Source organism: Lontra canadensis, unplaced genomic scaffold (assembly GCF_010015895.1).
Source record: "Lontra canadensis isolate GAN:19392208 unplaced genomic scaffold, GSC_riverotter_1.0 scaffold6, whole genome shotgun sequence".
Lineage (NCBI taxonomy): Eukaryota > Metazoa > Chordata > Mammalia > Carnivora > Mustelidae > Lontra > Lontra canadensis.
The window spans coordinates 12,517,290-12,543,735 of NW_022631000.1; the positions used below are offsets into that span (position 1 = coordinate 12,517,290).

General features: G+C 40.1%; 2 protein-coding genes across 6 annotated transcripts in view; both read left to right on the plus strand.

Annotated features, from left to right (window-relative positions):
- Positions 1 to 6,072, plus strand: part of LOC116864547 (OX-2 membrane glycoprotein-like) — a 37,471-nt gene extending 31,399 nt beyond the window's left edge. Inside the window, 1 exon segment of the mRNA XM_032852191.1 lies at positions 5,886 to 6,072. Coding sequence (XP_032708082.1) covers positions 5,886 to 5,910 — 25 coding nt within the window. The 3' untranslated portion in view covers positions 5,911 to 6,072.
- Positions 6,073 to 6,864: 792 nt separating this feature from the next.
- CD200 (CD200 molecule) lies at positions 6,865 to 26,051 on the plus strand. Of its 5 annotated transcripts, none has more exons than XM_032852194.1 (6): positions 6,865 to 6,992; positions 10,456 to 10,537; positions 13,696 to 14,016; positions 16,409 to 16,681; positions 18,781 to 18,888; positions 23,984 to 26,051. In XM_032852194.1, the coding sequence occupies exons 1-5, from the start codon at positions 6,981 to 6,983 to the stop codon at positions 18,885 to 18,887; spliced, it is 795 nt and encodes a 264-aa protein (XP_032708085.1). In that variant the 5' UTR covers positions 6,865 to 6,980; the 3' UTR covers position 18,888; positions 23,984 to 26,051. The 5 variants fall into 5 exon arrangements, with proteins under 5 accessions (XP_032708085.1, XP_032708088.1, XP_032708087.1 ...); XM_032852193.1 differs by lacking the exon at positions 6,865 to 6,992 and adding an exon at positions 7,762 to 8,031; XM_032852197.1 differs by lacking the exon at positions 10,456 to 10,537 and having other exon boundaries at positions 6,903 to 6,922.
- Positions 26,052 to 26,446: the final 395 nt, after the last annotated feature.

The following is a 26,446-nucleotide window of genomic DNA, read 5'->3' on the forward strand; positions in this document are numbered from 1 at the left end:
ATGATCTCACTGATAGGCAGAATTTAAGAAACAAGGTAGAGGATCATGGGGGAAGAGAGGAAAAAATGAAACAAGACTAAACCAGAGAGGGAGACAAACCATGAGACTCTTAATCTTAGAAAACAAAACCTGAGGGTTGCTGGAGGGAAGGGGGCGCGGGCGAGAAGGGGTGGCTGGGGAATGGACATTGGGGAAGGTATGTGTTATGGTGGGTGTTATGTAAGACTGATGATATCACAGACCTGTACCCTGACACAAATAACACGATATGTTAATTATAAAATAAGATAAGATAAAATAAAATAAAATAAACATTAAGTCTCTAAGGCAGCCAGGATCTCCTTGAGGAAGGGCACGTTTTGCATGTTTCAGATATCTATCAGTGAGCTGCAAGCTGTAAGACAATTTTAATTTAAGCTGCATTTCTTTTGCCTTTGTTTCCCACATCACTATGAGGTTTCATCCTCCCTTCCCCGTATCAGAGCCCGGGGTGTCTGATGTGGGGCTTGATCCCCTTGGTCCTCAAGGAGGACCTCTGCACCTGTGATATCCCTACTGCTTATAGGTCACCCTGCTGAAGTTTGGTTCATGGCTGCATCTCTCCCCTTCCTACCCTTTTCAATGGGACTTCTGTTTATGTCTTATCTGTGAAAAGTCTATTTTGCCAGTCTCGAGTTGTTTTCAGAGTGAGCTGCTTCACATGTAGCTGTTGCCTGGGTGTGTCAGCGGGAGGATGTGAACTCAGAATCCTGCTATTCTGAAATCTTCCCCCACTCCCCTGTCCTGTTTTCTTAATAACAGCCATCCTGGCATGTGTCAGGTACTATCTCATTGTGGTATTGATTTGCATTTCCTTGATGATTAATGACATTGAGTACTTCTTCACATACCTGTTAGCCATTTATATCTTCTTTGGAGAAGTATCTGTTCAAATCTTTAGGCTATTTTTTAGTTTGTTATTAGTTTTCTTGCTGTTGAATTTCAGGAGTTCTTTATATGCTTTGGAGATTAACCTTTCTTCCCCCCAACCCACTTGACGGAGTCTTAATTCTGCCACTAACTAGCCTTTTTAAAAAAATTTTTAAATTCAATTAATTAACATTTAATGTATTCTTTGTTTCAGGGGTACAGGTCTGTGATTCATTAGTCTTATGTAATACCCAGTGCTCATTACAACACATGCCCTTCCCGATGTCTATCACTCAGTAACCCCATCCCTCCACCCCTCTCCCCTCCAGCAACCCTCAGTTTGTTTCCTGAGATTAAGAGTCTCTTATGGTTTGTCTCTCTCTCTCTGGTTTCATTTTGTTTCATTTTTTTCCCCCTTTCTTCCCCTATGATCCTTTGTCTTGTTTCTTAAGTTCCATATATCAGAGAGATCATATGATAATTGTCCTCTCCTGGTTGACTTATTTCTCTTAGCATAATAATACCCTCTAGTTCCATCCATGTTGTTGCAAAGGCAAGGTTTCTTTTTTGATGGCTGCATAGTATTCCATTGTAGATATACACCACATCTTCTTTATCCATTCATCTGTTGATGGACATCTAGGTTCTTTCCATAGTTTGGCTATTGTGGACTTTGCTGCTATAAACATTGGGGTGCATGTACCCCTTCAGATCACTACATTTGTATCTTTGGGGTAAATATCCAGTAGTGTGATTGCTGGGTCATGGGGTAGCTCTACTTTCAACTTTTTGAGGAAACTCCATACTGTTTTCCAGAGTGGCTGCACCAGCAGTGTAGGAGGGTTCCCCTTGGAGATTAATCTCTTATCAGGTAGATGGTTTGAAAACTTTTTTCCAGAGGTCAAGTTATCTTTTATCACTCGCACTGATTAATTTAAAAACATACCTGGAAACATGCCCTAAATAAAATGAAAACTTGTTTTAGAAACTCATTAGGCCAAATGATGTAACTCCAAGTTGAGAGAAGCTAAGATGCAGAGGTTCAGGGCAATAAACCGTCTGCAAGGGACTGGAGGACCACAAACATTTCGGCCTTGAGTCAAGACCTTTAAGATTCATGTGGAGAATGAACCCTGAAAGCCACCAAAAGCTGTTGCCTACCCTGGAACTACTTGCAGGTGTATCTGAGTAATTGTTTCCTGTTTCATGGATCAAATATGTGCAAATAGGTTACAGTCTTAGATGCATTAATAACAGTGAGAAACCAATATTTGCATTCTTGTGATGAATTTTCTGTTTTCTAAGGACTCCTGAAAGAATTTCCGCCCATTTTATAGCTGCCCTTTCAGTCTGTTGTTCCTTTGCCATGCAGTCGCTTTTTAGCTTCGTATCGTCCCTTTTGTCTATTTGCATTTGTGTTGTCTGTACTTTTGTCATAGCCATGAAATCATTGCCAAAATCACCCTCATGAAACCTTTCTCCATGTTTTCTAGGAGTTTTATGGTTTCAGGTTTTACATTTAAGTCTTTAATCTATTTTGAGTTGATTTTTCTGACATTGTAAAGAAAGGGCCCACTTTCATGCTTTTGAATGTGGATATTTAGTTTTCCCAACATCATTTATTCAAGAGATGATCCTATCTCCATTGTGTGTTCTTGACTCCCTTGTAAAAAGTGGTTGACCACAAATGTGTGGATTTATTCCTGAATTCTCTAATCTATTCCCAATGTCCATATGTCTGTCATTATGTTTTGATTACTGTAGCTTTGTACTACATTTTTTTTAAAGATTTTATTTATTTATTTGACAGACAGAGATTACAAGTAGGTGGAGAGGCAGGCAGAGAGAAAGGAAGGGAAGAAGGCTCCCTGCTGAGCAGAGAGCCTGGGATCATGACCTGAGCTGAAGGCAGAGGCTTTAACCCACTGAACCACCCAGGTGTCCCTTTGTACTTCTGACATCAGGAAGCGTGATGTCTCCAGCTTCATTCTTCTTTCTCAAGATTGATTTAACTATTCACGGTTTTTTGTGTCCCATGTAAATTATAGAATTGTGTGTCTTTTAAAATTTCTGTCAAAAAATGCTGTGGGAATTTTGATAGGGATTACATAAGAAACCCAACTCTATTCCTTAAGGAGCTAGAAAAAGAAGAAAAAACTGATCTCACAGTTAGCAAAAGGAAGTAACAAAGATTTGAACAGAAATACATGAATTAGAAAAAAAGAAAAATAGTAGAAAAAATGAACAAAACGGAAGGTTGGTTTTTTGAAAATTGATAAACCATTAGCTAAGCTAAGAAAAAGAATGAAGACTCAAATAAAATCAGAAATGAAAGAAGACCAATGTCCTATAAATAAAAAGGGTAATAAGACCTTATTATGAAAAATTACACACTAACAACCTGGGTAACCTAGAAGAAATGGATAAATTACTAGAAACATCTAACCTCTCATGATTAAGTCATAAAGTAGAAAATCTGAATAGACCTATAACTAGTATGGAGAGTAAATCAGAAATAAAAAAACTTTGAACAGAGAAAAGGCGAGGACTGTATAGCTTCACCACTGAATTCCACCGAACATTTAAATAAGAATTAATGCCACTGCTTCTCAAACTCCTTCAGAAAAATTGAAGGGGATGAATACTTCCAGACTAATTTTTTGAAGCCCTTCACTACCTTGACATCACAGCCAAATATGTCACAAGAAAAACAGCTTCCAGCCAATATTCTGAAAAATATAGATGTAAAAGTCTTCAACAAAATACTGGCAGACTAAATCCAACAGCATATTAAAAGGCTCATACAGGATGACCGAGTAGGATTTATCCCTGGGATGCAAGGATAATTCAATATCTGAAAATTAATGAACATGCTACACTGTATTAACCACAATAAAGACTAAAAATCACATGACCATCTCAACAGATGAAGAAAAAGGATTTGAAAAAATTCTAAACACTTTCATGATAAAACCTTTGAAGGAACTAGGTATAGAAAGAAGGAAAGTATCTCTTCATAATAAACGTCATGTATTAAAAACCCATAGCTAACAACCCACTCAATGGTAAAACACTGTAAGCTTGACCTCAGTGATCAGGAAAACAGCATGAATGTTCACTCTTGTCACTTTTGTTTAACATAGTATTGGAAGTCTTAGCCAGAGTAATTAATGGAGGGGAAAAAAAAAAGGCATACAAGTCAGTAAGGAAGACCTAAACTGTCCCTGTTTGCTGATTCCATGATCTTATATGTAGACAATCCCAAAGACTCCATAAAAAACTTTTAAAACAAATAAGCAATTTCAGTAAAGTTGCAGAATATAAAATCAACCCACAAAAAATCAGTTGTGTTTCTATACACTAACAATGAACTGTCTGAAAAGGAATTTGGAAAAACAATTCCATTCACAATAATACCAAAAGGAGTAAAATGCTTAGGAACAAACCTAACAAAGGAGGTGAAAGACTTCATACTGACCCAAAGCATTAATGAGGGGCGCCTATCTGGGTCAGCTGGGTTTGAGCTCAAGATGGGTGCAGAGATTACTAAAAATAAATAACTTAAAAAAATTAATGAAGGAAATTAGAGAAGACACAGCAAATGGAACAATATCCCAATAATATATTTGAAGACTTAATATTGTTAAAGTGTCAGTCTTTAAATTTTTATGACCAGCTTGTCATTTTCAGAAATTTATCCATTTTTGTGTTTTCAAATTTGATATGAAAGTTCATAACATTGTCTTATTTTTTTCTGTTATGTCAGTTCTACTTCTCATATTTCATTCTATATTGTTTCTTTTTTTTCTAATTTTCTTAGTAATTTTTTAGTGGTGGGGGAGGGTTAGAGGGAGAGGGAGAGAGAAAATCTTAAGCAGGCTCCACTCTGATCATGATCAGAGCCAAAATCAAGAGTCAGACACGTCACAGACTGAGCCATCCAGGTACCCCAATTTTCTTAGTAATTTTTTGCCACAGGTTTGCTCAATTAATTTCTAGAAAAAAAAAACTCTTTTTTTTTTTTTAGATTTTATTTATTTATTTGTCAGAGAGAGAGAGCATAAGCAGGCAGAGTGGCAGGCAGAGGCAGAGAGTGAAGCAGGCTCCCCACAGAGCAGTTTGAGTCTCTGATGCCATTTATAGGATGTGTACCAGCAGGCAAGCCTAGTCTAGGAGGTTAAATGTAGGTTAGTGAGAGTGGGGGGGGTGGTAGTGATAAGCTCTGGAGAGCTGGGAATGTGCAGGTTTTGATGTGCTTCTGGCTTTGTGAGTAGGTTTACCCTATGACACTTGAAATTGTATGCTTGTGATATTTGCGTGCTCCTCTACAAATGATACCTTTGGTGAAAAAAGTCTGAAAAAATAAATATACATGTGAAGCAGTGTTTATAAAAGATGACGTGGAATTCAAAGTTATTTTTCTTCAATATGAAAATTAACTCCTGTCTTCCTGCACCAGGCACCGCCTTATGACATTTAATGTCACTTTGATCCTCTGTCCTTTGTATGTATGTCTCTCTTCATTGTTGAAGTTTTTTTAAACTTTTCTCCTTGATTTTCTTTTATATATATATATATATACACATATGTAACATATAATGTATGACTTATTTCAAGGGTACAGTTCTATGAATCATCAGTCTTACACAATTCACAGCACTCACCATAGCACATACCCTCCCCAGTGTCCATCTCCTTGATTTTCTTAATTTGATCTTCTTAATGTCAGTATACTCTGCCTATAAGTTGATATTCTTTTATGTATCCTGTGTGGCTGCCCATGAATCATTTAATCCTTTGATTACGTTTGTCTGGAAAGCTCATAATTTACAGCCCTCGGATTTACAGGCCCATGGATCCTTAAATAAAAGCTCTTTCCTAGCACCTTGTTAGAGGGTGGTGGTAGGAAAACAGGAAGGTTTCAGGAAATAAATAATTCATGGATCTGTTTCCCTCTCTCTCTCTCTTTCTCTAAGAGCCAAGAACTCTGGAACTTGTTAAAATAAAAAAAGAATCCTTCTCATCAAAGCAAGTGGAAGGAAATCCCTCCCAGTAAGAAGACAACCAACCAACCAACCAACCAGTCACTCTGAAAGAAAAGATCATTACAGTTTGAATACAGAATTTGATTCTGGATAAAAATAAATATGCATTTTTTAAAAAGTGTCTATTGGTTAAATTCAGCCTTAAAACATTTTAAAAAAATTTTTCATAGGTGACATCTGGAGAAGCTGAGTAACATTTCTCAAAATCTTCATTTCTGACATGCCTGTGTCGAATTGTATAATATTTCTGGACGTGAGAAGAATCCATTTTGAAGCTCCATTTTCCTTTCCAACTAATGAACTCTCGAACTGAGCCAGAAGGGACAATAGTTTTACAAACAGTTAAATTTCAACACAACAACTGGTTTTCAGGTCATATGAAGGCCGTAAAGGTAGTAAATACATCGTAGAGAAGGTTTAATTTGACAGCAGCAATAAAGCCATAGTTATCAGAATGGCTCCACTGGTCAGGGACAAATTAGCGCCTTTCCCTCTTATTTTCTTTATGTGCATCATGTAATCACCCCTTATTTTTCATAAAACCGCTTGCTTTTCCTCCCAGAGCACAGCACTTTTCTGGTTTCCCGCAACCCGTGCTCTCTGAACTGTTAACTCCAAGACCCCCCAAGAAAAGCCTTTGTTCTTTTTCGGTTTCACCACCTCCTCTTATTTCACACCTGCTTGATGATGCGGGTTGCGCGTCCCGAGTGCTAAAGCCCAACGGATGACTCCTCACCTCCCCCGTTTTCCTCGTGTCCTTAGATTAAAATGGAAAAAGTGTATCCCCCACCTCACAGAGCTTTCTCGCTTTCACCAACCGTCCCCTTGAGAACTGGAAACGTTTAAAGGTGGGGGATTTAACTGGAAACCCCGGTGGCCATGATCCTGGAGTGCTCGGGGGCGCGCGGCCTCCTACCAGGGCGGGGACTGGCCCGCCTCCCTGAGCCAGAGACGCTCCGCGCGCCGCGGTGAGATCCCCCGGGCTTTCCAGCTGAAGCCCGCAATCGCGCGCGGCCGGGAGCGACGATGGGGAGGCCGGTGAGCGGGGACCGGGCGTGGAACGAGGGCGCAGGGCGGGGGATGTAGCGCCGGCCCCGGGGACGGCGGCGGGCTCAGCGCGTCCGGTTGCGGCTGGCCCGGGACTGGTTCGGCGTTGGCCTCGGTGCCGGCGCTCTCCCCGCGACGCTTAGCCTTGCGGAGAAGAGGATTTCGCCTCGAGGAGGGTGGTTCCCAGGCTGGTCCTGGAGTCCCGGTACTCAGTGCCAGTTGTCCAGGAAGGATGCTGCCAGTTGGGGGCTTCAGCGACGGAGATGCTTCTCTCGAGATCACGGCGGTCCTCCGAGGGGAACTGGGCCGGGAGGCGCGCGCGGGCGGCCGGCGGGTCCTCTGGGCAGGCTGGCGGCTGGGCTCCCAGGCTCCGGCTCAAACGCAGGAAAGCACACCCGGCTGTACTCTGTCCCAAGAAAGGGATGGCTGCTTTGGCTCCGTGTTGGCACACAAAGCTGGGGTGGGCGCTACAGAAGTCAGGGCTCGCTCTCTGCCGGAGAGCTCTCTCCCTCCTGGATGCACCGGCCTCTTTCTCCATCCTTCGGTCCTTTGCCTTGTGAGCCAGAAAGGGCCAGATAAATCAGGGTTAAACCCCAGAGTATCCAAGAGAGACAGACCTTTTGTTTATTCCGGATCTGAATGAGCGGATTTTTATTTACATTGGGATAATTGAAAAGAATAGTAACAATACAAAATTAAAAGCCAAGTACAAGTAATACCTCAAGGTATTTTTTTTTCCATATATGATTTATTGGCAAGACCGCACGGCCAATCATTTCAGTATCTTTCTTAACAAAGGAGAATGGTGGCCTGGGAGCCGTGTTTACTCCGCGCACTGGGTACTGCTAATCTTCACAACCATCCTTCAGAGGAGGAATTGTTATGTGATTTTGCAAATAAGGGAAACAAACAGAGGGGTTAATTTTCACAAGTCCATGCAACTACACGTGATGGGAGCAGATCTACACCTAGAAACTCAGGGGAAAGAGGCATGGATAGGAGCAGTTGGCTGCCAGAGGGAAGCTGTCAGGTAAGACAGGTCTCTGGGAACACTGGCCCTCTTGGCAAGGGGTAGAAGTGGATTTGTCCATTTTCATTTTGTACTCCCTGTCTGTGATTTGATTAGTGGATTTTTTTTTTAAGTTACCAAACATGTTTTTGGGATTTTCTCTACCTTAGGCACTGTATTAGTCGTTTACATGCTTAATTCTCATAGTAACCCAATGTAATGACAACGATTTTATTTAGTGCTTACTCCTATCAGTCACTATTCATGTGTTAACTTGCTTAGTCCTTTTAACAGAAGGGTTGGTGCTGTTATTTTTGACTGCATTTTGGGGAGGTAAAGTCATTTGTCCTGGCTCACACATCTGGTATTTGTGTTAACCACAACTCGTCAGCTAGAATAATTATGTATATATTTAATAGCAAGGCTTTCCTTCTAATTCCTTTGCCTCAATCATTGTTTTTTTCCTTCTTCAACATTCTTGGCTCCCATCTCACACACTTTGGTGTGTATCTACTTTTTGTCTTATCCTAAAACACAGATTTTCACTCTGAGAGCCAATGCATTCTGTATTCCTCATCCTCTTTGCTAGAATTTTGGTTTTCATGTGTGGGAGAGGCATACGGTTAAAAAAAAAAATGGTGTGGAAGTAGAGTGCCAAAGAAGACTTAAGTTTTGGAAGCGAAGGTGTTGAGACAGCAAGAGCCTAAGCATTTAAGTTCTAAAAACGTAAACATTGGAAAACCAAGGACATACGTTTTTCCAGATGGGAAGAACGCAGGGGATGGGAGAACCAGCATTCCTGACCTTAGGGTTTGTATTTTCTAGGGTGGGAGAGCGAAGAGGGCCTCACACAAGCTTGTGTTCTGAAAACGCAGGCTCATACCTGATCCCTGTGAGTGGGGAGGGAGTTCAGGAGCATGGTAACTAGAACTTACAGGGAGGTGCCGAAATCTAAGAACAGAGAACACCTGTGCCTTGCTTTTCTGGGGGAAACTGTGGAAAGAGACCAGTCTCCTCATCATGACAAGGCAAGAGTAAAACAGAGATGGACAGATCCATGGGAGTCTAGGCAGAGAGCCTATAGAATTTCCCTTTGCCCCATACAGGGAGAACCCAGGGGCATGGAATCTGGAGAATGAAAGAGAATGAGAGAAGGCACTTTCTAAGCACAAGGTTTAATTGCACGAATCTTGATGACCATGATGACCAGAGGGCAACCCATCCATCTTAGAGAATGCTACAGTGGATAGATTGTGACCAAGGACTAGTAGTCCTGTCCCATGACTTGGCATTGTGTGAGCCTCCAAGAATGGAGATGCAATGCCAAAGATTGGGACAGTTGTGAAGGGCGGGGGTGGCAGGGGCATGAATTGACAGAGATGATGTGATATTGACTGCAAGGAAGTCTCTACCTCTAGTTGGAATGGCAACATGAAATAACGAAATTCAGGTAAAGATAAATACAGAGAAACCTACATTTCTTACACATCTCTAGTATAGAAGAATGTGGAGGAAAATGACATTTCTCGCCTGTACCCTTATGAACACACACATGTAGATCAAGTGAATGGATCCATGGGGCTACTGTAGAGAGAAGTTCATCTGTCTACATCCCACCCTCTCCTTTTATAATAAAATGATACCCAGAATAACATTCAATTAAATATCATCATGTAAAAATGCCAAGGATTTCTGCCTGGACAGATGAAAACAAAACAATGCAGAAAAAAAACCAAAGACACTATTTTTTTGTTGTTTTTTAAGATTTATTTATTTGAGAGACAGCACACGCCCACAAATGGGAGAGACAGAGGGAGAGGGAGAGGGAGAGAGCATCTCAAGCAGATTCTGCCCTGAATGCAGAGCTGGTGGTGAGGTTTGATCCAGGGACCCGGAGATCACGAGCTGAGCCAAAACCAAGAGTCGGACACTTAACCAATTGTGCCCCTCAGGTGCCTCTGGACATTACTATTTTTTTAAAAGGTGCGATTCATCTAAAATTTGTAGTATTTTCAGGGATATCTTCTTCAGCAAACTTCAAGGCAGTAGTATCTTTCTGAAAAGTGGTTCCAATCCCTGAGTTACTTTGATATTAACAGATGTGGATTATTTGGGAAATGGCTGCTGTCCAACGTTTGTAGTCTCTGTGTTTTTTGTGTGTATTTCCGGCAGTCTGTTTTCCCCGCCCATCCTGCATCTTTGAGACCTTGCTCTTGACAGTGGTGGTTTTGAGGGATTGCCATAATGCAGGAGCCATATTGCTGCTGAACACACTCTTTTATTTCTTCCATCTATAGTCTCTGGTTCTGCATCCACAAAACCAATGTTATCTGGTGGTTAAAATTTTAGCTGCAGCATTCCCTGAGGTGGCCATGGGATTGAAGCTTCCTTAGCTTTTTGTCCACATGCAAATGCCCATGTCTTTGCTTTGCTTTCTGTCTTCAGGTGTTCAGGAGGTCCTTCTGTCGTCTGTCTGCCTACAGATTGATTTGGTTCTTTGCAGCAGTGATGCCATGCAGGGCGCAAGGTAAAAAGATACCCAGTTCCCCTGCATGGGGTTCAGGGAGCACAATTTCTGGAGTGGAGACATCTGGCTGGTGTTGTTGGTGCTGTGCTAGTTCGTTTGTCTGCATGAATTATTTAAACATGTAATTTGCTTGGAGGAATGGGAGTGTTTCTTTCTGCTTTCCACATTTTTGGTTTCGAAATGGAAAAAGACTTTGAATATTTAGAAACTGTTTCTAAGGATAAAACCAGACATGAAGAAATTCTTTCTAAATTAAGATGTTTTTCACCTTAATTTAAATGTTATTTAAATATAATTTCCTATGTTTATAAAGATATGGAAACACTTTGGGAGTCTGAATGAATATACCCTTCGTAGAAGGTAATCTGGTAGTAAGCCTTTAAATTGGGCATACCCCTCTTTTGCAGAAGACTGTGGAAAATAATGAAATTATTACATAGGTTCACAGTCTATATAAAGTCTATATAAAGCATATGCCTGTGCTGTCCACTTATTTGTTGAGTTTCCTGCTTGTGCCAGACATTTCTCCTCTGTTCCATGGGAAAGCATCCCCTCACTTCGCTTACCTTCTATCACCTTCCACGTGCTGTTGCTTTCTAATCAGCCTTCACAGTTGGAGACAGGGCAGGTTTCTCACCATCCATAGCACAGACTTTCCCAATGGACCAGAGGGACTTTAAATGGCATTCCATAGAAGCATCAAAGAATTCTAAACTTTCCATTAAATTATTTCTTCCATAGTCAAATACGAAAATCACCTAAGAGGTTGAAACTCTAACTTGGGTTTCTCTTCTACTCTCCATTCTAAAAGCAGCAATTTCTTCAAATCTCTTCTCTGCAAAATCTCAACAAACTTTCCGAAAACCTCAACAACAGGTATAGCCTCCAAAAGTTTTCACATCTACCAAGAGTGTAGATCCCTAAAACAATACTTCTACAACACTCCTGGGTTCCAGTTTGTGTCTGTTGCTATACCTACCTTGTCATCCTTACCTTAACATTTTTGAAGGGCCACTGAGAGGATAGTGCTTCTTCATTTTTTTTTTTTTTTTTTTTTTTTTTTTTTGCTAATTATGCTAGCCAACATGTTCTCTCTGTTACTCATTTAAAAAAAAAAAACAGATTTTGGTGTTTTTTATTAAGTCTACATGTTGACTACCATTCCATTAATTTGTGCTTTTATCCATATTAATTCACTTGTTTTTAATCTTTTGGGGGCCTGGGATGTTTGGATAAATATGTGTACTCATTTTTCAATCTTAGTGAAGTTAGGATTAAATATTTCCTTCTGAAAATGGCTTTATCAATTTCTATGGATTTTAATACATTCTAGTCTCCTTGTTATTTATGGTAATTGATTATTCTTGCTATGATTTCTGGTGTAATTAGAGTTGAAAGAAGTATGTAAATTTCTTATTTATTGCATTGTGGTCAGTGTGCAAGTTCATAGGGTAGGAGCTTTTTTTGCATCCTGTTTCAAGTTCAGTTTGAGGGAAGGTTTGTAAAGATTGTGTGTTCTCTTTGGGTAAAAGTTTATAAATACATACTTACATATCCAAACACATAATTTTTATATGTAATGATTTATATATAAATATTCATTTCAAAACTTTTCATCCTTATATTTGACTTTTTTGTTTTATCTCTATTTTTTAATTTATGGAAGTGAAAATTCTGAGCAAACTATGGAAAATTCTCCCATTATTTTTGTGGATTTAAAATTTTTCTTTTCAATTCTATGGCTTTTTATATGTTTCATTTACATTGTTAGGCACAGAAAGGTATGTATGTGTGTTTGTTTAAGGATTTATTTCATTTATTTGAGAGAAAGAGAGAGAGAGAGAGAATGTGGGGGTGAGAGGGAGAGGGAGAGAGAGAATATCAAGCAGACTTCCTGCTGAGTGCAGAGCCTGACGTGGAGCTCAATCCTATGACCCTGAGATCATGACATGAGCTGAAATCAAAAGTTGGATGCTTAAATGACTGAGCCAAGCAGGCGCCCCAACATAAAGCTTCTTTTATCATTTTGGAGAATACATTTTTGTCCCTCACAGTGTTTTTGTCTCCCATTCTTCCTTTTCCCTTCTAGTAAGTCTCAAAGTTCTGATGCCGAAACATTCCGGGTCTTTGAATTTTTCTCAATTTTTTTCCGTATCTTTATCCCTCTGTGCCACATTCTGGAAGAATCCCATGACCTGTGTTTCCTACTTAACTAGTTTACCCTTTAGTGATGTCCGTTCTGCTAAGTCAGCCAAATCATTAAGATTTTGCATTTGTCATTTTCTACAACTCTGATTTCTACTATTTACAATGCTGGCTTCTTTTTACATTTAAGATATCACATTTATTCATGTCAAAGTGTTTATTGATTTATTATTCATTTGGCATGAGTTCCTGGGTTTGTAGAGTTCCTTCTTCTCTCATTGTGTCAGCTTTCTCAGATGTCTGCCTAGTTGTTACTATATGAAGATTTCCCACTGAATCATCTATCATATCAATATTAGTAGCCAGCATTGGAAGGGGAAGAAGTTACTGTCATGCCTTATATTCTGCATGGCGTTAAGTAAAAATATGGGAATGCATAGATCATTATTTGGTTGTCAAAGCCTTCTGGTACTATGTAGCCTTCTGAAACACCGTCTGGTATATTTTTCTACCTTAGGTTCCTATATTCACCACTGCTTCCTGGAGGCAGACCCTGCTGTTGCTGCCCCTTCTCTGTAGGGCGTGCGTGGAATGTATAGGGTAGCTACATCTTCTTCACTTAAACGGATCACTCTGCCAATTGTCTATTGACCCTTCCTTGCTTTTGCACCTCTAGGCATGAACACTCTTGGTGATGCTTCTATTCTCTCTGGCAAATTTCATCTCCAACCTCATTTTCATACTTTCAGCTAACAGGGATTCATTGAGGCATTTCTGTAACGAGGGTTTGCTTTCTTGTTTTTTTACTCTGTTACTCTTAAAGATTGAGTAAACATATTTGAACTTATATTTCTCTAGCAATATCAGGGATGTAGGTAAATATTTTCTTTGCATTTTTCTCTATCTTTTCTATGTTTAACTTTGAACATGCATTTTTTAATCAGAAAAAAATGTGTATTTTTATGTATTAAATTTTAAAATATAAATGTTCTTTTATGATTCCATGATAAAAGTGGTGGCCCAAAATGAAAAAAGGCCACTGAACACACCTGCTTCCTTAAGATGCTCTCTGCAAAATTCTGAGGAAGTCTTGATTGTGACATGGCAGAAAATCAAGCCTGTTAGCCCAGAAAACATGGTCACCTTCAGCAAGAACCATGGGGTTGTGGTCCAGCCCGCCTATAAGGACAAGATAAACATCACTGAGCTGGAACTCAAGAACTCAACCATCACGTTCTGGAATACAACCCTGGAGGATGAAGGGTGTTACAAGTGCCTCTTCAATACTTTTGGTTCTGGGAAGATCTCAGGAATAGCCTGCCTCACCCTCTCTGGTGAGAATCTCTGAGAATACATTGTCTCTGGCTAGAAATGTTATTTTCAAGAATGTTTGGAACATGGTGGTAGTGCCTAGGTTTTCAGGATGCTAACCTCAGAAAGGTTCATGAGAAGACACTTAGCCTTTCATGTCTGCTATAACTGTGGTTATTGTTATTTGGAAAGCTCACGGGGCTACCCTGAATCTCTGGCTGGAGTTATCTTTGTTCTGAGGAATGGTGTTGTCAGCAAGCATAAATCAAGGACCATGGTGGGAATAACGGGTTCTTCATAAGTAGTGATATGATTCAGACCTGGCTTTGCCATTAACAGTCGTGTGACCCTGGGAGCGTCCCATCCACTCTCTGAACCGGAGTTTATCTATCTGCTCAGTAAGTACGTAATCAATCATCTGTAGGGTCGTTGAAGCTTTAACAGTTTTGGATCTAAGGACAGAGCCAGATTGGGCCTACCCAGAGCCAGTCATTGTGGTCCCTCTCATTTTGTTCCAACACATTCTCTCGGGTTTGGTAAGGGGACGTTCCACAGAGACCCTTCATACCTGATGTCGACTAGGTATTTAACTGGATAACGAGCACTCTTTTAAATCCAAGAGGCTTAGTTTGACATAATTCTTTTCCTTTTAACTGACACATAGTTGAGATCAAGAATTGAGAAGTAGGAATAAGGGTAACTTTGGAGCATGGCACACTTGGAAGTAGTTTTAGAAGGGAAAAGAGAAGTTCAGACAGGGTTATCAGGAATGTTAAAGTGAGAGTCTGAGCACACCAAGAATATTGGACACAGAGTAAGAGGAGGATAAGTAAACGAATGCAAGGGAGGTATGGCAACGTCAAAAAAAAAAAAAGGTTTCTTTCACTTATTTCGCCTATAATGAATGCTCTCTGCATGATCTTATGCCAGGTTTTCTTCTTGACTCTATTTCTTTTTTTTTTCTTTCTCTCTTTGTCTCTTTGTCTCCCTTTTTTCCTCTTCGCCCTCCCTCCAATCTTCCCTCCTTCTTTCCTCTTCTTTTTTCCTCCTCTCTTCCTTCCTCCTTCCCTCCCTCCCTGCTTCCTTTCCTCTCTCCCTCCTCACTTTTCTTCTTTTCCTTCTTTTGTCATTTTTTCTCATTTCTGTTACTTTTTCTTTTCTTCTTTCTTCTTTTTTTTAATCATCTCTTTTCTATCCTCCTTCACTCATAAACATATATATATATATATATATATTTTTTTTTTTTTTTTAATCTGAAAACCACAGACCCCTGAGTCTTGTGGATAGTAATCCTGTTCTTTTCCACACCGATCCTTTCCAGCCACACCTTATAGCTTCTATCTGGAGCTTCCTTTGATGCACGAGAGAACCCTGCCACCCAGTCTCACCATGTCTCACCACGTCAACCACACTCCTCTTCCTTCAATTTTATCTGTCTTCCCCTACTGCCCATTGACTTTAGTAATCTGAGTATTCTTTGGAAGAAGCCAGAGTCCTCTGGCCCCATTTCCTCCAGCCCACTGCCACCCCCCCACCTCTTGAACCTCTAAACACAGACCAAGCTTTCCTTTAGCTACTGGCCTTTAATTATCTTGTAGGCTCCAGAGCAACCACAGGAAAGCCAGCCTGTGTTTGCTCAGCTGAGATAAACTGTATTGAAAGTACACAATGAAAATGAATTCATGGGTCAAGGGACTTTTGAAAAGGAACAGGGTAAAAGCTGGACTAACATAATATGCTTTTCTTGTAAGCTAGTCATTTTCTCTTAACTCCATCAGGTGATCTCCAAGGTCATTTCAACTGTCATTCTGCAATTTTCTTGTTATCAGCAGTGAATTTCCAATTTACATTTTCTGTAGATAACTCCAAGCAGGGACTTTCCAAGTCTCCTCCACGCGTATCATTCCCTGCTCCAGCTCCAAGCAGAGAAAAGCCATCTCTAAGCAGCAGCCCCTCTGTGGGCTCTCAGGTCTGAAACTGCCCTGGGGCTTCTGAGAGGTCAGCCTCCCTCTTTGGCAGTGCTGACAGGTGACCTCTGTCAGACTGTGAGAGGGACACCCAGAAGAAGCCAGAGATGCTGTGTTGTCTATGGAAGAGGAGAACAGAATAATTGGGTTCTGGACTATGTGGGAAAGAGGATCCGCTCTACCCCTTCACTAATTCCCCTACAGACAAACCGCAGAGAGGATTTTTCTTGCTCCAGGTTTGTCCTAGGCCAGTTTCTATCCTGCCGGCCAGAGGATTAGATACAGAACGAACTGAGGAGCCCCAGTTTGGGTCAGATGAGCCACACCTCACCTCTTGAGCCCCCAGTGTCTTTCTGTAAAGATCTTCCTCCATCCTCTGAAGAGAATGTGGTGCTTAACTGATGGCAGACCATCTTTCTTTCTTTTTTTTTTTTTTTTTTTGTCCCAGTACAGCCCACAGTGTTCCTTCACTATAAATTCTTCGAAGACCACCTGAATATCACTTGCTCTGCTAATGCCCGCCCAGCCCCTGTGATCTCCTGGAAGGTGTCTGGGTCAGGGATTGACAATAGTACTGAGGTTCTCTCCCACCCCAATGGGACCACATCTGTCACAAGCGTCCTCCAGGTCAAAGACCCCAAGAGTCAGGTGGGGAAGGAGGTGGTCTGCCAGGTGCTTCATCTGGGGAACGTGACCAGCATCACGCAAACTGTGGATAAAGGTAAGAGAAGGCTGTGGGTGGATCTGTGTCCACACAACTGGCAAGTGGTGAATGTTCTACAGAGCCTCTTGGCCGCTTAGCCAAGGAGTTCATAAGGGAGAGAACGGAGTGAGTGAGGAAAGAAAAAGAGAGTTGAGGAAACGAGTAAAGCCAGTTTTACTTTGGTAACTGTGGTATGTTGCCCACATACCACATGCATTTGCTGAGATCCATCTGTGCATTTTCCCCCCCCCATGCCACTAACGTCTGTTGGGTGCCAGGTTTGGGACTGTTGAAACATGACGGTAAGCAGGACTTTGTCTCTTTGCTCAAAAAGCTTCAATTCTACTGGGAATATCCAGTGGGCAATTATAAAACTGTGTGAAATGCTTCAGTTGGAAAGCTACGGTGCACTCGGGCTCACCCTGGGAGGATTGAGAGTGGGGAGGAGAGGATCAGCTCAGTCTAGAGGGATCAGGAAGATTTCCTGGAAGAGGTGACATCTAGGAGGAAGGCTCTGCATCATTTACACTGTGGAAGAGGGGCCACAGGTCTTTTAAGAAAGGGGTTGATCTGAGAATGTTTTCCTCACCCCTTTGAAAAACTGCCTCCTGAGCAAGACCCTTTTGGCTTTCTTGTGTTTCTCTCTAAGCTTCTCGCTCTGGACCTCATGGACACAAGAAGGGAGGCTTGTGGGTGGGAGAATAAAGGGAGTGGCAGTTTTAGGCACTTTGGGAATAGCCACAATTTTCTTTCTCTGTGTGGCTTTGAAGCACCAGTCATAAGCTTCCTACAAAGGTACCGATGCTTTTTTCTTCAAGGAGAATTTTTTTTTTTTGAAGATTTTATTTATTCATTTGAGACAGAGAGATACAGACAGAAAGAGCGTGAGCAGGTGGAGAGGGAGAAGGAAAGGGAGAAGCAGACTACCCGCTGAGCAGGGAGCCTGGTGTGGGGCTCGATCCCAGGACGCTGGGATCATGACCTGAGCCGAAGTCAGATGCTTAATCATCTGAGTCACTCAGGTGCCCCTTTCAGGGAGCATTTTAAGCACTGAAGCTTAGAAAAACTTTCCCCTGTATGCCTTATGGATGTGGTGGCCTTTAGGGAGCATTTTCTGTCGCCATTTTTGGGGTCCCTGAAAAAAACAGACTAATCAAAATGTCAACATTTAAGTAAATTTGGGCAAAAGATTTGTGGTCTTAGATCTATACATTTGTAAAGAGATCTTTATTTTCATCCAAGGCAGAGGGTAAATTTCCCTGAAGAGCGAGAAGCTGAAAAGGAACATGTCTTGTCCAAGAATGCCAAAACTGACTTACGTCATTTATAATGTTTATACGTCATTTGTGTAACATTTGTTTACTCCACAAACATTTACTGAAAGCGTTTATCATGCATCGTAACTATGGAAGTTAGATGCATCTCTGTCTGAACAGGTTCGGTTGAATTAGGATGTGACAAGTCCCCTACAGAAGGATGGGGAAGACGCTGGGAACTATGGAATCAGGAAGCTCTTTCCCTGCTGTAGTATTGTGGATGACATTGAGGAGCCTTTGGAAAGAGAATTAATAACAAAGGCATAGATGAGAAGAGATACAATAAAAACATTGAGATGAGTCACTCTAGGGTTTGGAATCATGAAATTCATGATTTTTTTCCCTTTATATTTCTCTGTATTTTCTGCAACTTCTTCAGTAAATACATTATTTTAATGCGCTGTGACCTCTGGCCAAGCTTTGGTTCCCCCCCTTACTAGGCTGATTTGGGGCTTATTTAGCTTCTCTGAGCCGCAGTTTTTGTTCTGTTGTTGTTCTTATATGTGAGATGATGATAATAATACCTAACTCTTGGGTTGTTTTGAGGATTAAATGAAATAATACATTCAAAGCTCTTAGGGGATAGTAACCACAGAAAACATGTGGTTAGATTATTATTAACTTAATGTTATTGAAATAATATGAAGCCATGAATGGAGACCTCATTAGGTATATATTTGAGGATAATTTTCATTGAAAGCTCCACTCTAGGAAAAACTTCACGATTGCTTGACCACTTTTTGCCTCAACAGTTTCTGCTTGTGACTTTGTTTCTCCTTTCCCTCCCTTCACCATCTATAGGCTTTTGGTTTTCAGTTCCACTCTTGTTAAGCATTGTTTCCTTGGTAATTCTCCTGGTTTTAATCTCTATCTTATTATACTGGAAACGTCATCGGAACCAAGACTGAGGTAAGTTATCACAGGAAGTACAAAGAAGGAAACAAATGATTTTTTAATAGCACTGTGGGGGGCACAGGAAGATGTAAATAAAGGTTGGCAACCATGTGTTCTGCTTGTTGTTGCTGGTGTTTTAGAAGACTTTGGGGCTCATTTTCATGCAGTTGGACATTAAACTGGATATTTCTGCTTTCGTTTGCTAAGATCATTTAATGGCTAATTATTTATAAGTTAAGAGTTGTAAGTTAAGGGTTGTTGAGAGCAAATGTGGAAAATATTTGTTTGATCACTGTAGAGTCAGCTGATAGCAACACCAGAGGAAAAAAGTCTCATTACCCATGCTGTATTCTTCTGCCAGTTAACGGGAAGGATAATCTCTTTTCCTTTTACAGTGCTCCCCAGGCCAGCTACTTCTTGTAAGAGACTCTGAAATTTTCCAGTATACTCACTAATTAAGTAGTATTTTCTCTGTTACACTCTTACTATGTGTCAAACACTAGCATACAGGTGACCTAGACTTAAAACTAGGTCATGTCATTCTATCCTTATAAACTATAAATTTTTCTCTGTCCCTACAATAGCTCTCACAATGTCTTATGTATATTAAGTGCTCAATAAACTTTCATTAAGAAAGTGAATGAATCATTGGATGGTTGGATGGATGGATGGATGGATAGATTCTCAAAGTGAGGTTATCAATTCTCTTTTTCTTATTTTATTTTATTTATTTATTTTTAAAGATTTTATTTATTTATTTGACAGACAGAGATCACAAGTAGGCAGAGAGGCAGGCAGAGAGAGAGGAGGAAGCAGGCTCCTCGCCGAGCAGAGAGCCTGATGCGGGGCTCAATCCCAGGACACTGGGATCATGACCTGAGCCGAAGGCAGAGGCTTTAACCCACTGAGCCACCCAGGAGCCCCTCTTTTTTCTTATTTTAACTTCAGTACCTCATAAAAGCTGAGTCTAAAATCTTGGGAGATATTATAAAATGAGATGCTATAAAACAAGAGGAGTCAGCTAGAGAGAGAGAACTATTTTTTTGTTTGTTTGTTTTTGGGAGGCAGTGCATAAGTTATTAAAGTTAATGCAAAGCTTCAGTTTATGGTGTGTGTGATGGGGATTTCCAAGGGTTGAAAGGCTGATAGGGTAGTTTTTTCCATCTCAGATGACTGAAAGATAGGGAAGAAAAAAACCGTTGGTTTTTTTTTTTTTTTTTTAATTTTTTGGTCTGAGAAACTTCTTTTTTTTTTAAGATTTTATTTATTTATTTGACAGCAAGAGAGAAACAGTGAAAGCAGGAACACGAGGAGGGGGGAGTAGGAGAGGAAAAGCAGGTTTCCTGCCGAGCAGGGAGCCCGATGTGGGGCTCCATCCCAGGACCCGGGGATCACAACCTGAGTGGAAGGCAGACGCTTAACGACTGAGCCATCCAGGCGCCCTAAACTGTTTTGTTTTGTTTTTTTAAAGTTAAATCATAAGCTATCTTTCATGTTGTAGTCTTTTCAGACACTTAATTTTGCCTTATGTAAACTGCCAGATTAATTCTTGTGATTTTATAAGAAAAGCAACACATTTTCAGTGTCAATGACCCCTTTGCAAAAGTAGATAAAAGAATCTGTTCTGTGGGAAAAGGAGATTACAGATCAGATAATTTTATGCATACAAACATAGGCCCATAGAATTCATTAGTGCTCTGCAGAATGTCAAAGGCAGAAGGCTCTTTGATTTTACTTTACCCCAAAACTTCATTTTTCCCATTAGGACTTGAAGCCAGAGAGGGAAATTGACTTCCTTCCCTAAAATCACACATCTAGTTAACAACAGGCTTAGGACTAGAACCCTGGTTTTGGTCAGCTGACCTCTGCCAGAATGTTCTTCCAGCTATGATGTCCTGGAGTCCTGACTTGAAAGGCACTATTGGGTTGCATGTATTTTAGCCCTTGTTTGCTGTTACTGCTATATTCTTTTGGAAAGTGTGAGGAAAGAAGTATGAAGTGTTCAAATTCATCTTAAAAAGTCCCTGCTGGACAAGAATCTTATAATACAATCATTTAAGCCCAAGGTAAATTCCACTAGAATGGGGCACTTGCAAATTCATTGTCCTTTGTTCATTAAGTAGGTCTTGGGTTTTCTGGAAAACATTATTGTTCAATGTTTTTTTCCAGTTCCTGAAGCAAGGGGAGTAAACTTAACTTTGTTTCTGAACTTTTTCTCATTTATGAAAATAAACACCTGAACATCTGTAGAATCCTGCAAGCACTGGGATTGCCAAACGTTTACGGATGATGCCTTCATGACATATGACCAAATCAGTTAACTACATTGAATGTTCTGTGTCATATTTTGGGTGACTGAATTTTTTTGCTGGTTTCAAATATTTTAACAGCCAGATCATTTGGTCCCATTTACTTAAATAGCTAGTAAAACTAAGCGTCGATTATGCTGGAGACTTAAACACTTAAGGCCAAAACTGAAGTTATACAAAAAGTTGGGAGAAAGAGAAGAAAACCATAGAATATGTTGACACTTTAAATTTCTTTAAAAAATTCTAATTATCAGGGCACCTGGGTGGCTCAGTGGGTTAAAGCCTCTGCCTTCAGCTCGGGTCGTGATCCCGGGGTCCTGGGATCGAGCCCCGTGTCGGGCTCTCCGCTCAGCAGGGAGCCTGCTTCTCCCTCTCCCTCTGCCTGCCTCTCTGCCTACTTGTGATCTCTCTCTGTCAAATAAATAAATAAAATCTTGAAAAAAAATTCTGACTATCAATTTGTGACAAAAGCAAATGGACCCGCTACATTTGCTTCTCTTTCCTTGCCCTTACTTTGGGTTTTCTTTTTTTTCTTCTCTTTTTCTTTCCATCCTCCTGAACACCTAATGCTTTTGGATGGGCAGGGAAACACGAGCAGTCAAAGATGACACTCAGTTCCTGAACCCAGTGACTGGAACAATTGTGATGTGTTTAAAGATAAGGAAGTGAAGAGGGGAACTGAATGTGTGTGAGCGTGTGTGTGCTTGTGTTCAAGATTCATGCAGAGAGAAAGAGGAGACGAGGGATGAATTAACTCTTGAACTCACTGAATGTGAGTAGAAAAGAATCCTCTCTAGGAAGCCGCTCAGTAGTAAGATGAATCTAGTTAAGTAAGGTTCGACTCTGTTAAATAAGTAAGGACAGCAACAGCAAAGTCTATATTAGATCAAAATCACTTCTTTGCACACAAAGCACAAGCAGATGCATAGTTTTGGGATAGAGGTATGATCTCTAATGATGAGGTTATTTTTGTGGAAAAAGTAGATTCTCTTTTTTTTTGAGATCCTCTTTAATGCCAAAAAGAATGGTGGTGTTCTTTTCACCAGTAAAGGTGCACTCTGGAGGAAGGTATGACTTAGAGGCATTTTTCTCTTTGTAGCATTCCTGATGGGATCACTGCAGTTACTTCCCATGAGAATACAGCAGTAAGATAATAGGTTGATATGTTTTCAAAGAACACCCTCTTTTCTTTCTCTTTTGTGAATCCAGTACTTTATTACTAAAATAGAAAGTGAAAAAATAAAATAAAATTTCCTAGGGAAATTTTCTCCCATTCTATAACAGTTCTTGCTACTAAAGTCGTGTTGATGTCATAAATTTGCCCCTTCCACATATACTACAATGAAATTAAATTTTGGCTTGAGAATAACCTTTTATTTCTCATTAGTCAACCCAGCAATGATTACCTGCTTCCCAGAAACTAACCTCACTTTGGGGCAGATCTTAATAGACAGATAATCACCTCGGTTTTTGAAATTTTTGTCTTGAGTACTAGTTTTCTTTTGTTTGTTTGAGCCAAGGCAGAATTGGCAAACAATAGAAAATTTAGACATTCTTATGAAGTGCGTATGCCAAATTTCACTTTTTCTTCAAGTACTATATCAAATAACAGAAATGCCCAATGAACAATATAATGAAATTAGTGACCAGTTAGGACAATACAAAGAGTATTTGCTTCTAAAATAATAAGAATCTTTGCATTGCATAAAAACTGTACTTATGTCTGTCTCCCTGAGGCAGGCTGCATGAATGGTAGCCAACATCCTGCCCCAGTTTCCTCATAGCTCCAAGCAGAAGAAATGAGGTGTTTTATATGAGAAAAATGTGAGGCCATCTTTATTGAACTGCTTAGGTCAAAAATGCTGGGAGAAATCTTGCATTCCAACATATTTTTCTACAAGAGTTTACCCTTGAAAAGGGGCAGAAGCCATCCATCATATCAAAATGTCATGACCAGTTGACAGAGTTACTCGCTAGCAGTACCTTCAGTCTCGACATTCTTGCCCGAGCTGTTCTGTTTTTTACCACAGACAGCAGATACTGGAATTTTTGGCAGTTTTTTTTTTTTTTTAAAGATTTTATTTGACAGAGAGAGATCACAAGTGGGCAGAGAGGCAGGCAAAGAGAGAGAGAGAGGAGGAAGCAGGCTCCTTGCAGAGCAGAGAGCCCGATGGGGGACTCGATCCCAGGACTCTGAGATCATGACCTGAGCTGAAGGCAGAGGCTTAACCACTGAGCCACCTAGGTGCCCCTTTTGGCAGGTTTTAAATATTCGAGTTTCTAGTAAAGAAAACTGTACTTATTTACTTAAGATTACACAAAGAATGAGAGATAGCACCAAGATAAAATCCCAGATCTTTGCATGCCTTTTCAGTTTAGGTGCTGGAAACCTGGGAGCCCAGAAAAAGCCCCTGGAAGGTCTACTTTGTGACCATTTCCAGCCCAATGTCCCATGAGTTAGTATCCAGAGAACAAAGCTCAAGGTCTTATAAATAAAATACATGTAGATTATATGGAATTCTTTGACTTTCTTTCTTTTCTTTTTTTTTTTTTTTAACTTTTAGTCCTAATAGTCCTAAGTGATTCTGCAAAACATTATTTCTTAGAATTACTTATGTCCCTTGGAAAGAGTCACGGTCTCCCCACATCACATTGGGTCAGAAATGTCCTTATCTTTGCCAATGAAATATGCACAGGTGTATTCTATTCTTACTGATCCTTCTATATGTATCATCTTCAAATATGTTAGGATAGACATTCTAAATGTTTGTAGTTAATATCTTGATCTTTCTTTTATCCAGAGCCATAGAGGAATCACACAGAACCCTGAAAAGTTACACCCTGGTCTACTTGAATCTGACTCAGGAGGAAGGCAGGAGGAAAAGGATGGTTCTCTGAGGGACAGAAAGAGCAGAAGAGGTAGGGGTAAAAGACCTAAGAATTTCAAGATTTTCTACTGCCATCTAAGCTACCCAGTGGTTGTGGGAATTCTAAAAGGAAGTCATTTTACCTCTCAAGTCTGTTGTAGGACTTGATTTTGTGAAGCAATGAAGTATTGTGCTGTTGAATGGAGACTGAACTTTGAATCAGTAGCCACAACTCAGAGGCTGACTCTGGCTCCAACGGAGGGCAACCCTCTGTTCATCACTTTATCTCAATGAGCATCCACACCTGCATCTAGAAAATTAGGAAGCTGGACGAGCTAGTTTGCCAATCTGCTCTAAAAACTGATGTAATTCCAGGGAAAAAAAGGAATCAAGAAATGGAAAAGAGAAAGGAGAACACGGGAAGGTGCTAAGGACCAAAGAACTTTTCTGAGATGACCTTTCACCTTTCTGTTGCTGTTTGATCTCTTCCATATTGTTCTTAAGTCCACAAGTGTGTTTCCTCCTCATGTGGTGGTGGTAGTCCTCTACCTGCTCACTGCTCTGTTAGTAAGTGATCTTTCTAGAACCCTTGGTTTCACTGCTGTCCTTCATGTCCTTCTGTGACTGACATTTAGCACAATGAATATGAGACTGAATTCATTGCAAAGTAACATTGGCAACCTTAACTTTGATTATCTACTTGTATAGAAGAATAAGTATTGTTAGCCCAGCAGCTCACATTAAAAAAAAAAGAATTTCCTGTCCCATTTGACTTATAACAGGATCCCGTTGTATACCAATCATTTTGAATTCAAAAGGAAATATATGATAAAATAAAAACAGGCATTTAGGAAGTTTCAAATTCAATTCAAAGTCAATTCAAATGCTTCTCTCTCCTGGCTTCTTTTCCCATGTGTTAACTTCTCACAACAGTAGAGAAGGTGTGTATGGGTTTACAAATCCCTTTGTTCTAAATATATTGTTCTAACTAGAGGAACATTTTTGAACTCTTAAAAATCACAAGACCAAATTAGTGACATTTGCAGTGCCCTTTGCTTTCTTGTCTCTGCTCAGTGACCTCAGAACTAAAGTATATGTTGTTTTCACAGTTGAATTGGATATTTGTATATTTAGTAAGCTTTTCATATGTTATTTAATTCTGTATTATTTCTTATATTTGTATTAAGATACTGGATGATTAAAAGTGTCAAATCTAAGTATTTTGTTCATGACACTCTTTTGGAAAATGTGGACATTAATGATAATCTTTAGATTTTCCCTCTGTGTGTGAAACCCTCCCCTCCCTCTCTCACCCACTAGAAGATGCCAGCAACGTTTCTGATTCATCACAGAGTCACAAATCAGATCACAAATCCTGATCTAGCCAGTGGAAGCTTCATCAAGTTGATAACTGTGTCCTTTGGATGTGACCTCGTCAATTTGAGAGCACTTCGTTTGTATATGCTCTTTTGGTTTTGTTTTTAGATATCAACTTTGCAAACTGATTAGCTTGCTACAGTTCTGAATTTAATCTGAGCTACCACCCTGCCCTGTTATCTCAACTGTCAGATCAGGCAGGATAACTAAAGCAGCAATTCTCAAAAATTTAGAATGTGTTTAAAAACATTATTGAGGATCCTCAAGAGCTTTCTTTAAAGAGAAGTGTTTGCTGATATTTACCACATTTGAAATTCATGCTTATAAATTTTAAAAACAAAAATATACATGCATGCATTCTATTAGCCATCAGAATGACATCAACATTACACATCCCATAGTTTCTGGGAAGTTCCACATCACAACTATGGAAGAATGAGCGTGAAAAAGGCAAATGATGTAGCGGTGTGATGCCAGGTTTCGGCTTTTGTGGACCCCCTGAAATGGTCTGATGGACAATAGTAAAGACTGCTTGTTTAAAGAGTATGCAAAGAAGGAGACCACCTTTTGAGAAGATTTCATGTCTTTCCCAAAGAAACTCTTTATTAAACAGATATATTTATAATGCTTAAGCATTCCATTATTTCATCATAACTTAATGCAGAGAGCCCTAGGACTAATCCTTCTTCATCACTAATGCAGGAATACTTCGGAGATATTGTGGGTTTGGTTCCAGACCTCTGCAAAAAAGCAAATATCACAATAAAACGACTCGGATGCATTTCTGGGTTTACTAGTGCATATAAAAGTTAATGTTGACAGTATATTGCAGTCTGTTAAGGGTACATTAATGTTATGTCTAAAAAAACCTATGTACATACCTTACTTTAAAAATACTTTATTGCTGGGGCACCTGGGTGGCTCAGTGGGTTAAGCCTCTGCCTTCGGCTCAGGTCATGATCTCAGGGTCCTGGGATTGAGCCCTGCATCGGGCTCTCTGCTCAGTAGGGAGCCTGCTTT